At 34.8% G+C, this 15,312-nt stretch overlaps 1 protein-coding gene across 1 annotated transcript in view; it reads left to right on the forward strand.

Annotated features, from left to right (window-relative positions):
- The window catches only part of ZDHHC17 (zinc finger DHHC-type palmitoyltransferase 17), a 96,188-nt gene extending 81,298 nt beyond the window's left edge, over positions 1-14,890 (forward strand). The window contains exons 11-17 of the mRNA XM_061124924.1: positions 2,094-2,218; positions 3,547-3,609; positions 6,280-6,373; positions 7,641-7,724; positions 8,909-9,066; positions 10,032-10,126; positions 12,040-14,890. Coding sequence (XP_060980907.1) covers positions 2,094-2,218; positions 3,547-3,609; positions 6,280-6,373; positions 7,641-7,724; positions 8,909-9,066; positions 10,032-10,126; positions 12,040-12,178 — 758 coding nt within the window. The 3' untranslated portion in view covers positions 12,179-14,890. The remainder of the gene's footprint in view (positions 1-2,093; positions 2,219-3,546; positions 3,610-6,279; positions 6,374-7,640; positions 7,725-8,908; positions 9,067-10,031; positions 10,127-12,039) is intronic.
- The last annotated feature ends 422 nt before the right edge of the window (positions 14,891-15,312 follow it).

Below are 15,312 nucleotides of genomic sequence, written 5' to 3' on the forward strand. Positions count from 1 at the left end.
AATATTCTGCAGAGTACTTTGGAGAGGCAGGATAGCATATGTAGTGAGAGCCTAGGTTTTAATACCAGCTCCATCTCTAATCCATTCTTTAATCTTAGACTGCTTGATTAACCTCCACCTCGGTTTTGTCTTGGGGATGGCAGCAAGCTTTATCATTGGGTTTTTGTGCAGCCTAAATGGCACGTGGGCTGCCTAGGTGAGTCAGTTAGTAAGGAGTCTGCCTGCCCATGCAGGAGACATGGGTCTAATCCCTGTGTCGGGAAGATCCTCTGGAGAAGGAGATGGGAACCCACTCCAGTGTTCTTGCCTGGGAAATCCCATGAGCCGAGGAGCCTGGCAGGCTTCAGTTCATGTGGTCGCAAAGCGTCAGACAGGACTGAGTAACTGAACGACAGCAAGAACCTGCTGTGTATATTTGTTACATATGTTAGCACTTTTTGAAACTGTTATAATAAAGATTCTGCACTGAAAAATGCCACCATTTGGCATTTTTTGCACATAACATTTATCCAGCTTTATTCTTAAGCTTTATTTATTATTTTATTTATTTTTTGGCTGTTGAAAGAGGTGGAAATTTGGCTTTCTGTGTATCCTGTGCTGGCTGTACCCATGAATTTTGGAGAATGAGGATGGTGAAAGGTGGGAGTAAATGGGACTGGGCAAGAAAATCACTTTTATATGTGGCAGCTGATATTAACTACTCTTTTTTCTTCCTTTTTTTCCTCCTGTATTTTAAGTGGTTGGGTAGTGTTTTGGTATTTGCCAAACAAATACAGGTTTGTTTCATTTACGAAATGGTTCTTTCTTAACCTGTGCTTCCATGAGAAATGTAAAGAGTGTGTATACATGATAATACCTAAAAATCTTACAGAATATTTGTATGATACTTGTACTACATAAAATTGTTTTTAAAAAAAAAAAAAAAAAAAACAGGAGAAAAGCATACACTTTTCTTTTTGGTTGCATCCTGCAGTCTGTGGGATTAGTTCCCCCACCAGGGATTGAACCCAGGCCTTTGGCAAAGAGAGTGTGGTGTCCTAACCACTGGACTACCAGGGAATTCCTAGCATACATGTTTTATAAATCTTTTTTTTTTAACGTGTACTTAGGGGCCTTCATAAATAATGAAGACCTAACAGATGAGCGGAGTAGGACTCTTCATGCCTTTTAGACCAATAAGGCATTTGTGAAGCAGTAACAAGACAAGGATGTGGCTGAGGCAGTCGTTGGTGGGGTGTGGCCAGCAGGTGTGTGGGGGTGCACGGTTGTGCAGTCAGTGTGTGAACGGAGATCCCGGCCGTCGCGTCCATCCCAGACCTCTGCGAGAGGCCTTTCCTGTCTCCCCTGGCAGAGCGGCGGCCCCCCTCCCCCGGAAACGTCGTGGGCAGCTTTGGTACCTGGGTCACATCTTGGGAACGGTGTGTTCCGTGCCTCAAGAAAGTGTTGCTCTAGCAATGTTATGTTATTTTCCTCAGTGTTATTGAAAATAGTCTTTGATGCTTCACTTAACATTTATAAGTGCCTGGTACATTTATCATGTTTTTATTAGGAAGGAAAATGTAACCAAAGAAAGTATTTCTGTTTTAAGCAAGTTTATAAATACTTTTTCTAAAATTAAAGTCAACTTGAATGAGGGCAAAAATGGCAATGAAGAGAATGTAAAAACAATCTTTTAAATATATGGGTATGATATCTAAGTGTTTCATAGATTTTAATGAATATAGATAAAGTAATATGCTACTTACTTTGGACAGGAGAAGCCCCTCGTTTTTGTTGAAAGAAGTAATGATCATTTAAAAATAATGTATTCACTGACTTTAAAAAAGTGTCAGATAAGCTTACCCTACATGGTTTAAAATTTGTAAACAATTGACATTTTTGTTTTTTACATTTACTTATGAGCACAATGGAAAATGTGTTTGTTGCGATGTAATAGACTAGCATGTATAGATGGAATTCATTTTGATGTAATAAACCATCTTGTACTTTTTTCTAGGTTTTTTTGTATGTGTGATAAAATCTTGCAGAGTATAAGTTTATCTATAGTAATAACTAGTTTTCATTGCTTCTTTAGATTCCTTAACTTTAGGCACATCTCAATTTTCTATTTATCCATCTTCCATTCCTTGCCAATAGTATTGCACTTTTCTACAATTTTGGAAAATCTTGGAAATCAGATCCAGGGATTATTAAAGCCACAGAAGAACAAAAGAAAAAGGTAGCAAGATACAATCTAACTAGTTACATGTGTTTTATTGCCAGATTATCAGTATTTTTAGCAGATACGAGAATACAAAGAAACGGAATTTCAAACCAAACTGAGATTATGTATATAGTTGATGCTCTTGAGATGCCTGTCCTTATACTTCCTTGATATTTTAAAATGACATTTAAAATTTTCATGTTTCTCTCCTCTCTAAGGATTATGATTGTTTTGAGGGACTAATAAAGTATTTTAAACATCTCAGTAAACCTTCAGCACATAAATTTGCATCCATTAAATAAATGTTTGTTAAAAGACCATGTAAACTAGAAGTCCAGAAAACTGGTTGATAGTATAGATAAATTGTTCTAATAACAAACATATTGGTATATATGATCCAGGGCACCCCTCATCTATAGCCCAGGTACTTAGGAAGCCGAATTTGTAATCATGTTACAAAAGAGGTCATGTTAAGTAGAGAATTAGACCAGAGGCAGTTAATTATTTTAAGAGCTGTTTACCCAGTCGCTGAAAGCAGAGCAGACCCTGATGAGCGACTCTGCCCACAGTGAGTAAGGCGCTAGCGGTCCGTTACAGTCTGCCCCTTTCTGTCTGCATCCAGAGCGCAGAGCAGACCCTGGTGAGTGACTCTGCCCACAGTGAGTAAGGCACTAGTGGTCCCTTACAGTCTGCCCCTCTGTGTCTGCATCCAGAGCGCTGCTCTGTGTCCCAGGGGGCCGCAGGCTTCACTGCTAATTGATTTGCCAGGTTTCTTAAGTCATCATCTAGCTCCGAAGATTCGAGTCTTTTTGGATTCAGGTTTACATTTATCTCTTAATCATCAAAACCCATTCAGACTAGTTCTTAGGTAATTTAGTTTTATTCCCGTAACTTAGGTTTAGGGTTGCTTTTTCATATATCCAAGAAATAAAATTTCTGTATCCAGATTATAGTAAAATAACAGAAGTAAGTGAAGAAATTTATTACTTTCAGCTGAAAACCTTGGTTAATTAAAAATGTGTCTGTTGACACTTATATAAATATTCTTACTGAGTGTAGTTTATCTTCAGTGTTGTTTTTGTTTCAGGTGTACATCACAGTGACTCATCTGTGTTCACTGAATCACTGAGTTTTATTTGTGTAATCTGAGAAATAATAGATTCTCTCTCAGATTCTTTTCCCTTACAGTTTATTCCAAAATATTGAGTATAGTTCCCTGTGCTATGCAGTAGGTCCTTGTTGGTTATCTATATTTAGTAGTGCCTGTTGACACTCATATTGATGGAATAATAGCTGATGAATATTGTTCTGTTTTGAATGAAGTTTTTTTTTTTAATTCACAGACAATAGTTGAACTTGCAGAGACAGGAAGTCTGGACCTCAGTATATTCTGCAGTACCTGTTTGGTAGTATTTTTTTCTTTATTCTTCCCTTTCTCCTTTTCCCTTAGCAGTGGCATAGCATAGAGAGTTTGGGAAACCAGGACAGTGTCTTTCACTGAGCACGTCCCATGATCCCCCAGCCAGAAGGCTTTTGGATCGTGGGACAGGGGGAAAGGCGGTGAGAGGGTATCTTCTTCCCAGTCTCTCCTTCCCCCTGATGTTACACCTTAGCTGCATTTCCGATTCAGTATTGTCATTCATTTATATTCATTCTTTTTTTCTCAGAATGTAATTCAACAAAAAACTAACTAATAAAGTATTTAAAATCAAAAGTTTACCATGATTCCCTAATATGCTGTTATCCTAATCACATTTTAAGGAAATTGTTTCTTATATTTAAAGGCCATGATGGGAAATTAGGTAACCTTTAAGACAACATTAGAGCAGTTATCCATCTGTGTTAGGGTGTTTATGCAAATTAGAGCACTCTTTTATCATTGACAGTAAAAGTTACCATATTCAGCCAGGTCATAGATAATAAAACAGTTTTGTGGTTTAGGGATTTTCTGCTTGGTTTTTGTAATGAGTTCTTGTGGAAAATGTATGGACTGCCACAGTCTTTTCTGTGGCATATAGCATTCCTGTATAAACCATGTTTCTCTGTATGGAAATGGAAATATCCCCAAATCATGCTTGAAACTAAATGTTCTTTTATACCTTTAAGTTATACACTGCAACTGAATTAACATCTTAACAATAATAATGAGTAATTGACTTAGTTCAGAATTCTGGAATGAGTTTTTGAAATTAATTCTACAGATTCTTTTGTTTCACTTAACATTCTTCGACAGACAGTTATGATTTTGGATTTTCACTGTATATACTGTTTTATTTTTGGTAACAACTTTAGAGTACTGATTCTTCTGTATTTTAAAGAATGCTTTTAAAATATTTTTATTTCTGTGCTTTACAATGGGTAATTTGCAGAATTGTATTCTTTTTTTTTTTTTCAGAATTGTATTCTTAACGTTTAGAACATTTTTATATTATACTATTCTATGAACATATTATCCTGTTCCATAAAGTCAAGTATACATTGCTGATGTTTTTGCCATATGGCAAACAGATTCTTTTATATAAAGTTGCTCAATACAGTTTCATTATTAAGTAAATATCTGATGGCAAGAACAAGACTACTTTTGTCATTATAGCATAAATGTTTTCATTATGTGTTATGTTACAGTAAGTTGTAGTTCTGGATAGATAATTTGGTATTGTAAAAGAGCATGTCGTATTATATGAAGAGCATATATTATATCTTTCAAGAGCATGTCGTATTATAAAATGATTCGAACTGACAGAGGTATTTGTAATTATTTGGGTATTCTTCAGTTTGACAAATAGGTAAGAAGACATACGTAAATCAGAATTTCCTGAAAATGAACTGCTCTGGAAGTGAACTAAGGCAGCTGTTGTGTTCAGGAGCCTTGCGTCAGTTTTTGTGCAGAATTCCTTCATAGCTGTTGCCCAAAGAGGAGACTTAGCTGAGAGTTGCAAGTTAGGGTAGAAGTTGTTTGGTATATCCTACTTCTTTCTGCTGATGGATTTAGTCTCATATCTGTGGTGAAGAATAACTTAGCCTTTTCTTGGGTCCACAGATAATTTTAGTACAGGTAAGAGCCACATAATGCACCTATGCCTTTTTCTTAGTACCCTCAGAATCATGCATGCTTATGTAAAGTGTTGGGGAGACGACAGTGCTTTTGTTGAAGCACCAGTGAAGGGCATTATAAAATATGCTTCTAGCAAGTGTTATAACTCTAGCTCTTGTCATGCACCCAGCATTGGGACTAAGAGCTCTTTGAAGGTCACCAATGAGCTCTTGTATTCACTTGATTGCTTTAGAGTAGTGGAGAGAAAGGCATTTCACAACATTTAAAACAGAAGGCATTATGAAAATTAACTCTATTGCCTGTCAAGAGCTGTATAATGTATGTTCTGTTTTTAGAACACACAGGGACTGCCTAAACTTCACAAGCATGTTGTATTTTCTTAGGTAGTGGGCTTGCACTTTAGCAGGGTAAAGTGCTGTACCTTAATGAGATCTGAAGAGGCTCTGAAAGACGCGTGCACTTACTGGGTTTTTTTTGTTGTTTTTGCTAGATTTGTTAACTCTGGGAAGACATTTTATTAATGATTTGAATTTTAAAAGCTGCTTTTATTCACTTCTAACGACTTTCCTATTACTAAGGAACAGTTTCATTTTATTAAGCAGCAACCAGTATCATTCACTGTGATAGATTTTCATTAAAAAGCTGGAAGAGTGATATTTGAGGAATTTAAGGGTTATGAATTAAATATAGTACCATTCACTGCAATAGTAGATTGTATTTGATTCTTATTTTTGTAAATTGATAGTTCTGCCCCCACCTTAGGAGTTTTTATTTGTTTGTTTGTTTGACTGTCCACACAGCAAGGAATTTATATTTTAGTGTAGCCTTCTTTTTCATCTTTGTTGTTACAGTTGAAATTTTATTAAACAAGAATGGTTTTTGATTGGATCTATTCCTTTGGAAACCTTGGTGTAATCCTTTTCAAAAAATAGTTTTTTTCATAATTGTATTTTGAGAAAATGTTCAGCTTTTCTGTCTTAGGTCCAGTGCCTTTGTAATCTTTTCACATGCCTGTTAACAGATACGGAAACCAGTAAGGTCCAAACACTGTGGTGTGTGCAACCGCTGTATAGCGAAGTTCGACCATCATTGCCCGTGGGTGGGTAACTGTGTGGGTAAGTTTTATTTCTAAATGTTTTATTTCTAAAACATTTAAAAGTTTTAAACATTTAAAACATCTAAAGGTTTTATTTCTAAAGTTTTATTTCTAGGTAAGTAATTTCTAAATGTATTGTTCATTTATATTGCTCTAGGTAACTAATGAAGTACAATATTCAAGTAGACACAGAAGCTTCGTTCTTGCAACATGCAACACCCCCTTGTTCCCCTAATTATTTTCTTGTTCGCAGTACATCAGCTCAGTTGTGAGAGAGGGGAAAAGACATCATAAAATCAGTGTCTAGGGAGAAGGCAAGGGTGGGACGTTTCGAGAGAACAGCATCAAAATATGTATGTTATCTAGGGTGAAACAGATCATCAGCCCAGGTTGGATGCATGAGACAAGTGCTCGGGCCTGGTGCACTGGAAGACCCAGAGGGATCGGGTGGAGAGGGAGGTGGGAGGGGGGAACGGGATAAGGAACACATATAAATCCATGGCTGATTCAGGTCAATGTATGACAAAAACCACTACAATATTGTAAAGTAATTAGCCTCCAACTAATAAAAATAAATGGAAAAAAAATCAGTGTCTAGGAAAGACTGATATAATTTCTTTATCAGTTCTCTCTGGTACCTCCTCTTTCCTGTTTTCTCCATTGGACAGCAGTGAAATCAGTAAAGATGCAGGTTGTGTTGTCTTTTAGTTAAACTAGAGAAAGTAAGACGATTAAAATTTGCCACAAGATTGTTATGTACAGAGGCAAAGAAGAATGACAGATAAGAACTCTACATACGTCAGTGTTCAGAATGGTACAATCTAAGGAAGTGGACTCAGTGGCCTGAGAGATGACCATGGAGATTTTATGAGGGGACAGCAGGGAAATGTTACAAAGATTGTATGACTCTTGGGGAGAAACCTTTAAAAAGTTGGATTATAAAGTTGATAAAAATAAAGATAAAATAGGGTTGTTTAAACCCCAAAGCACACAGTGAAAGCTCAAAATTGTGATTTATTTGGTTCATTAAGACTTTTGACTTCAGAATGCATTTCATTGCAGTCACTATATCTTTGTGTGTAATTGTAAGCATTCTTTTATTTAAAGACTTTGATTAAAACAACTGTTTTCTTGACAATCATTTTATAAAATGAATAACATATGTGATTATTGTCCAGTGTGTATCTCACTATTCATGGCATTTCCCCACCCCAGCGTCATCTCTAGGTATGTGTCTGGTTGTTTTTTCTTAGCTGGAAAAAAATTGCTTCTGTTTTGTATTTTAGGTGCAGGCAACCATAGATACTTTATGGGCTACCTGTTCTTCTTGCTTTTTATGATCTGCTGGATGATTTATGGTTGTATTTCTTGTGAGTATAGTTAGTACTTTTTGTCTTCTTAAAGCAAATGTTTGCAACCTCACGCTTTACCATATTAACAAAAAACACTATAATGACAAATGTCTTTTAACTGGGGCACTTCACTACAATGAAAAAATAGATATAGAACTATCAAACATTCAGTAGAGTATAGGCAACAGAGTTATCAGTTAATTATCTTTTAATAGGCTTTGAAAAGCTGGGTAAAATACACCAATATTTTTCACGTTGCATGCTTGCTTTCCTTTAGTAGTTTGTAAATTTTGGGATTATGCCAGTTGCTCTTTCTTATAAAACAGCTGGGAAAATACAGTTGAAGTTCACTTTTCACAGAACTTGAAATATTTTGAAGAGTAAGGTATAATTATTGTCTACTGGAGAATATTTAAAAGGTTAAAAATAAGTTGTCATTCACTGATCATATGGTTTAGTATTTTAGAAGAAATAATAGGCTTTTATTGCACTGAGAACATAATTTGGAAAGAATTTGAATGGAAATATTAGTTACTGTCCTTCAGGCCTTGTTGGTACTTAGCATGAAGACGTATTAGATACTGACTTGAAAATAAGTCTTGGATGATTTCCTAGTCTTCCTACTCCCACAGATATTAAGAATAATCTCTATTTTTATTAATACCGTAATGAAAAAGGAGGCTAGTTCCTCAAATAGAGATGAACAGAGAGAAAGTTTTGGCTAGAGATCTTTACTTAATTTCTGCCAGTCCAGCACCCCTAAGAAAGAGCACAGTCCAGCAATAACACCAGTTCTTTATGGCAGCGGCTCTCTGAGTAAATTTTGTTTTGGAAAAAGCTCTCCTCCCCGAGGTGATCATGTATTATATGCCTTCTCTCCAAAGAAGTCTCACATGTATATATCATCTTATCTTTGTATAAAGGAAATGTTTCTAAAGTATTCTATGTATGCAGTACCAATCAGATAAAAGCTGTTGTTACAGTACAGATTTGTTTGTTTTTAAGATTGGCTGCTCTTTTCTGTTCTTTATGTTTTTTCACTAATGGATAAGGGGATTATTTATGAGTACAAAAATATTTGCATTGAAAGTCATCAGTTAAATTCTTAGGTCATGTTTTCTTAGTGGTACCTACCACAAAATCATCCACAAGGGGCCTGGATGATGATCGAGTAAATCTGAGTACATCTGCTCTGATTTTAGACTGGGGACTCCACTGTGAGACCAGTTACACCAAGGATGGATTTTGGACGTATATTACTCAAATTGCCACCTGTTCACCTTGGATGTTTTGGATGTTTCTGAACAGTGTTTTTCACTTCATGTGGGTGGCTGTATTACTCATGTGTCAAATGTATCAGGTATGTGCAAATGCGTTGTTCTTTAGTGTGCTGAGAACTCTTAAAAATTCACTCGTTGCTTAAAAGATAATAGCGTATCCTCTTTATAACCACTCCTACTTTTCAATAATTAAAATTTTTTCAAGAGTTAAAATTTTCAATTTGCTGTTCCTTTCTTCTTCCCTCTGTCTTTCCACCTCTCCTCCCTCTTCTTATATTAGGAACTTTTGACTTGCAGTACTACTCTTGACGAAGCTTATTATTTCTGTCTTTGCTCATTTACATACATCCAATTGGATATAACTGTGAGCTTAAATTGATGGTGCCATTAATTTTGTATGTGTTTGAATGGTAATATTTTATTACCTGCAAATATCAGTATTTATTCAAGCGTTTTTTTTTTAACTTAATTTTTTAAGTTAAGAATTTTTTCTTAATTAAGAAAACTGATACACGTGGATTTTCTCTGTGTGTGCTGTGTGTACTCAGTCGTATCCAACTCTTTGCAACCCATGGACTGTAGCCCACCAGGTTACTGTATCCATGGAATTTTTCAGGCAAGAATACTGGAATGGGTAGCCATTTCCTTCTTCAGGGGATCTTCCTGACCAGGGTTCAAACCTGCATCTCTTGCATCTCCTGCATTGGCAGGCGGGTTCTTTACCACTGAGCCACCTGGGAATCCCTTTCCTTTTAATTAGGGTTTTAAAATCTCCTGCTTAAAGGGGCCCATGGAGTAGTAGTATGTACATAATGTCTGTCTCTCCACATACACAATGCCTGTTTAAAAATTATTTCCCTGTTTAGCTAGCTACTTTTCATAGAACAGATGATCTCATGTACACCAGCTTGATGTCTCCTGATGGAAAAGCAAAGACAGACTTCATCATTGTTTTCTCCATCCTAATCCTCTTGAGAATTAATTTTAAATTTATTTTATATTAAATATTCAGAGATTTAATGGTTTTCTTTCTTTTGCCTCTTAGATATCATGTTTAGGTATTACTACAAATGAAAGAATGAATGCGAGGAGATACAAGCACTTTAAAGTCACAACAACATCTATTGAAAGTCCATTCAAGTACGTACATTTCTGTGGATTTAATATTTTCTCTTGAAGTTCCTTCACGAAGTTCCTTACTAACTACACTAAGCAAATAGGTAATGAGTACCTCAAAGAGAAGTACTTTCTTTTAAAGTGGCAATAAGATATGAAATAGGGAATATTTCTTTACTTAGCCAAGTATAAAATAGCTTGTAAAACATAAATACCAAGATTTCACTTTTTCCTTTAATTATATAATTCAAGCTTTATTGACCTACTAACATTTAGTATTTGTTCTTTAACATTTCCATCAATTTATAAGTTTTCATTCAAAAATGAAAAGAAAATTGAAATAATATTTTAAAAATACAATTGCTTGAAATTCATTATTTAGGGAAATTTCTTAGACTCTTGGGCAGCTACTTTTTGCTTCAGATTACTTATTATTATTTTAATATTTATTTGTTTATTTGCCTGTACTGGATCGTACTTGCAGTACTCAGGATCTTTAGTTGCACCATGTAAACTCTTAGTTGCAGCATGTGGGATATAGTTCCCTGACCAGGGATCGAACCCAGGTCCCCTGCATTGAGAGTGTGTATTCTTAGCCACTGATTACTTATTTTATTTGCTGTTTGAATGACGCATATCTGTCTCATGGTGGTTTTGATTTGTATTTCCCTAATGATTAGTGTAATGTTGAACGTCTTTTCATGTCTGTTGGCCATCAGTCTGTTCAGATCATCTATTTTTAGTTGGATTATTTGCTTTTTTTCTATTGAGTTGTGTGAGTTCTTTATATAGTTTGGATGTCAACCTTTTATCAGATACATGATTTGCAGACATTTTTCCCATTCAGTAGGTTGCCTTTTCATTTTGCTGATGGTTTCCTTTGCTGGGCAGAACCTTTTTAGTTTAATGTTGTCTCATTTATTTTTGCTTTGTTACCTTTGCTGTTGGTGTCAGATTCAGAAATTCATCACCAAGACTAATGTCAAGGAGCTTACCATCTCTATTTTCTGGTTTCAATTCATAAATTCAAGTCTAATCCATTTTGAGTTAATTTCTGTATGTAGTGTAAGATAGTGGTTCAGTTTAGTTCTTTTGCATGTGACTGTTCAGTTTTCCCAACACCATTTATTGAAGAGATTGTACTATTCTTTTATTTATATATGTATATATTTTGAAATTTGCATTCAGTTTGGAGTTAAACAGTAGTTTCCTAATAACATGAAATATTTAAAACTTTGAGTTTTACTCAAACAAATTGTCTACTACCTTCAAGCTTTTGTGGTGCTATTAATTGTTGCATGCTTCTAGAAAGCACGCAGATCTTTAAAAGAAAAAAATAATAACAGTCAGTTGAACAGTTTTGAGAATTCTCCCATTGGCACAATAATTACATAAGGTGTAAAACTGACTGTTTTTCCAAAGGTATTCTTGAAGTTTCTAAAATTCTTGAATTGTAAAATTCCAGGAACTTCCCTTGACATTTCTTGTTTTAAATTGTTACTCTTAGGTACACTGTCACATTTGTGCTGTTTATATTTATTTTCTCTTTTACTTTCTCAGTTTTGGATATAGTTTGTCTCCTTGCCAAAGAGCTACCAGTCAAGGCAAGGTTTTATCAAAAATTGCATTTTACATAGGAATGAGAGATGGATGTTTGAGTAACTTTAAAATATAATAGTGTAACCCATGGTATAAGCACAAGAGAAAAATCACTGTTGTCAGAGCTCTGAAGAAACATGAATGCATACGTATCTTGTAGAGTTATAAGCAGATTCTTTCTGACAAAAAATCTGAGTATTTAAGTTTGGAAAAAATATATTTAACATTAAAATGTTAAAAAGTTATGTTAAACTCAAAGTTACTATACTAATAGACTATTTTTTTCTTTTTCTGTTTCTGTTTTTTTTTTTTTTTCTTTTTTGCGGGGGGTTGTTTAGCCATGGATGTGTAAGGAATATTATAGACTTCTTTGAATTTCGATGCTGTGGCCTCTTTCGTCCTGTTATCGTGGACTGGACCAGGCAGTATACGATAGAATATGACCAAATATCAGGATCTGGGTACCAGCTCGTGTAGCAACATCTTTATCCTTTGAAGCATATTGCTGAGTGGTGCCTGAAAATTGTGTCTGTCCGTGTCTCTCTCACACTCGAATCCACATCCTTTGAACAAATAGCATGCTATATGTAGGGCTAACAGTGAACTTTACAGTCTTTTTTCCAACACTTTTATTAACAAAGGTAAACATGGACAGAACACACTGCCACTTCTGGGAAGAATAAAGATCTTAAAAAGAATTTTAATGGTTCTTAATGTGGGAATTCACAACATACGCAGCTTTTTGGTTTTGTTCTCATAACATTTTTCATGAGGAAAGAGGGAACTTATTCTGTTGACAGACATGGTTTACTGATCAGAAATGTTCGAGTCTAGCTAAAACTAAATTTATGGTATACAGCTAAATTTTATAATGCAATATACTATTAGTATTGCATTTAATTCCAAGAGAGTTGTCTTAAATTGATTCAGACTAGTATTATGTACGTGTTAGAATGTACATGTAAATACTGTGATGAAAATCATGTGGTTTTATTAGGGATCTACTGTAATGTGTCTTCAGAGGCACAGGAAAATAATGTTCACCAAAAAAATGTGCTAACAATATTTTATTGCTATCAGCTGTTGAAGTGCTGATATATTTCTGGTTCAGTGAAATAATTTGTAGTAACCTTGCTCTTAAGGTTTTATGGTCTGATAATAAAGCACTTGCATGAGTATAGTAAGTCATGTTATTTTGTTCAACTTAAAAGCCCTACTAAGTGCATGATGCACCTCATAGAATGTATACTAGCACACACTATCCAGTAAAGCATAAATTAGAATTTAATTTGATGTGCAAATAGTCCAATTTTTAAGAGTTGAGCTATTTTCAAGTTAATGCAAAATTCTCAGTAATAGAGATAAATGGATATACAGCAAAAATAAATTATAGACAAAATAATGGGAGTCTAGCTAAAGATGGAGCATGATTTCTGTACATAATAGACATGTGAATAAAAGAAAAGCTAATGGTATATTCTGGTTTTTAAAAAATGACCTATCAGAAAGGATTTTATCTTTAAGATTGTTTCAGTTTTCCCATTGTTGAATGTTTTGAAATTTGTTAATGCTGTCTGAAACAATTTCAGAAAGATTTTCTAGTTGTTAAACATGATGCACTGATCAATTTTCGTTGCAGCATTTCCATACTCTCACGGTGAACTGTTAGTCACTGCTTCCACGAGTATTGTTTACAGAGTGAGGCTTGGTGTGGTCCTCTTTAAGTGCTGTAGCAGACTGTGGTTCGAGCGACCTGTGGGAAACGTGTGAGAGGGAACAGGCCGGGGAGAGTGGGACGAGGGTGGCCGGACTGATGACAGATCCTAGCCCAGTGTAAAGATTGTGTATCTGTATATAAATAATTTATCCAATAGTTTTCTCTTTGTGTCTCCATGTGTTAGTGTATTTAAAGCTGCTCGTTTCATTTTATCCAACCAAAAAGAAAAGGGAGATAACTAATGAGCTTCTCGTGATGTTCAATATTGCTGTTAATAGGCATTATACCCTGCAAGTTCACTGCATGTCTGATGCTTGGTAAAATTAGTATTCTCTGTAAAATGCAGATTACAGGTATTAAAGCAATCTAGTGGTAAACCCGCCCCTTGCCTTAGTAGGAGGAGCAGCGAAAATGTATATAGTTGATGTTCAGTATTTCCAAGTACCATTTTTATATAGTAGTTTCTTTGACCATAAGTCATACATCAAAAAGATTACTTAGTGTATGTTAGTGTTTTAATATTAGAAAATTGGCATACGTACTTTATTTTTGAAAAGGGAAGAGATGGGTGTGGGGTGGCAATAGCATCGTGCCATTTTGTCATAGAATGTACAAAATTGGTTAACTTTACAAATGTCTCTGCTAGTTTTGACTACTAATTGGGGGAAATTTTAGATAATTTTTAAATTCAAAGTTATTTATAAAAGGCTAGAATTTGTTTTAATTTTTTGTATTTTGAGCCACTTCACATGAAGACTCAGTTGCAATTTTTATCGAAACATTTTTTATTAACAGTCAAATACAATGGTGGTTTTCTCAGAGTTTGAATGAGAGTGTTGTTACCATGTTCTTTCTTTATGGTACAATATTCTTTTAAGTGTGAAAGAAATGTCTTTCAGTTAAATAGAAAAAAAAAAAAAAACTCTAGATGTATACATGGAAAATATTAGCAATGTTAATGCTTTAGCACTAAACTATCTCATAGCACCACTGAAATCTCTAACTCAGAAATGGTCAGATGGTCAGGAGCCAACTATGCAGCAGTGTACCTTCTAATGATTTTACAGGTCTTAGGCGTGGAACCAGTTTAACCCCATTCTGAAGTTGTGTATAAGGGTGACCCTTTGAGGAATAGTTCATGTCAGCTTAATTGGATACTTTTAGCAAATAGGAACTTACTTCTCAGCTCTAAACATGAATTAGTTCTTTGAAATTTTTTCCTTATTTTTGTTGTTCCCAGGAATTTGTTTGAAATATTAATAGGCATAAAACAGCATCATTATTATACTTAAGCTATGGATATTTTTATTTTATATTTTATTTATAACTGTGCCAAGTATTATTTTGCTACTTAACGTGTTATTCTGTGGAAAGAAAAACCTGTAAAGTGTTTAATAAATTAGCTCTCCTTACATAAATTAAATCTGTCAAAATTTTGTAAAATATTAATCAGAATAAATATTGACTCTTAAGTGTGTGTGTGTGTTTGTTATTTTGCTCAGTTCACTTCACGAGATGGATGAACTGCTAATATTGGTACCTGTGATATGAAAAGGTTATTCTATATGTTTATATCTGGGTCAACAAGGAATCAAGTGGCAAAACTACAAATTGGCAAAAGTAGAAGATGATAAGTATTGTTAAAAGACAAACAAAACTTTCATTCTGTGTATGTGTGCGTGTTTGTAATTAATAATTTTAAAATAAGAAAGTATATTTTTCTTTAAGAATTTTGGATTCCATAGAGTTAATTAGGATTCTCAGGAAGTGTATGAAGCCCCAAGATTTAAACCTTAAGTGTGTCTAAAGACTCTAGTAAATTGGAAACCTATGAAACATTGCTCTCAGTTAGTTGAGAAACTGCATGACAAGGAAAGCTTTATTTGGGGATTCA

The sequence above is a fragment of the Dama dama genome, chromosome 3, assembly GCF_033118175.1.
Source record: "Dama dama isolate Ldn47 chromosome 3, ASM3311817v1, whole genome shotgun sequence".
Lineage (NCBI taxonomy): Eukaryota > Metazoa > Chordata > Mammalia > Artiodactyla > Cervidae > Dama > Dama dama.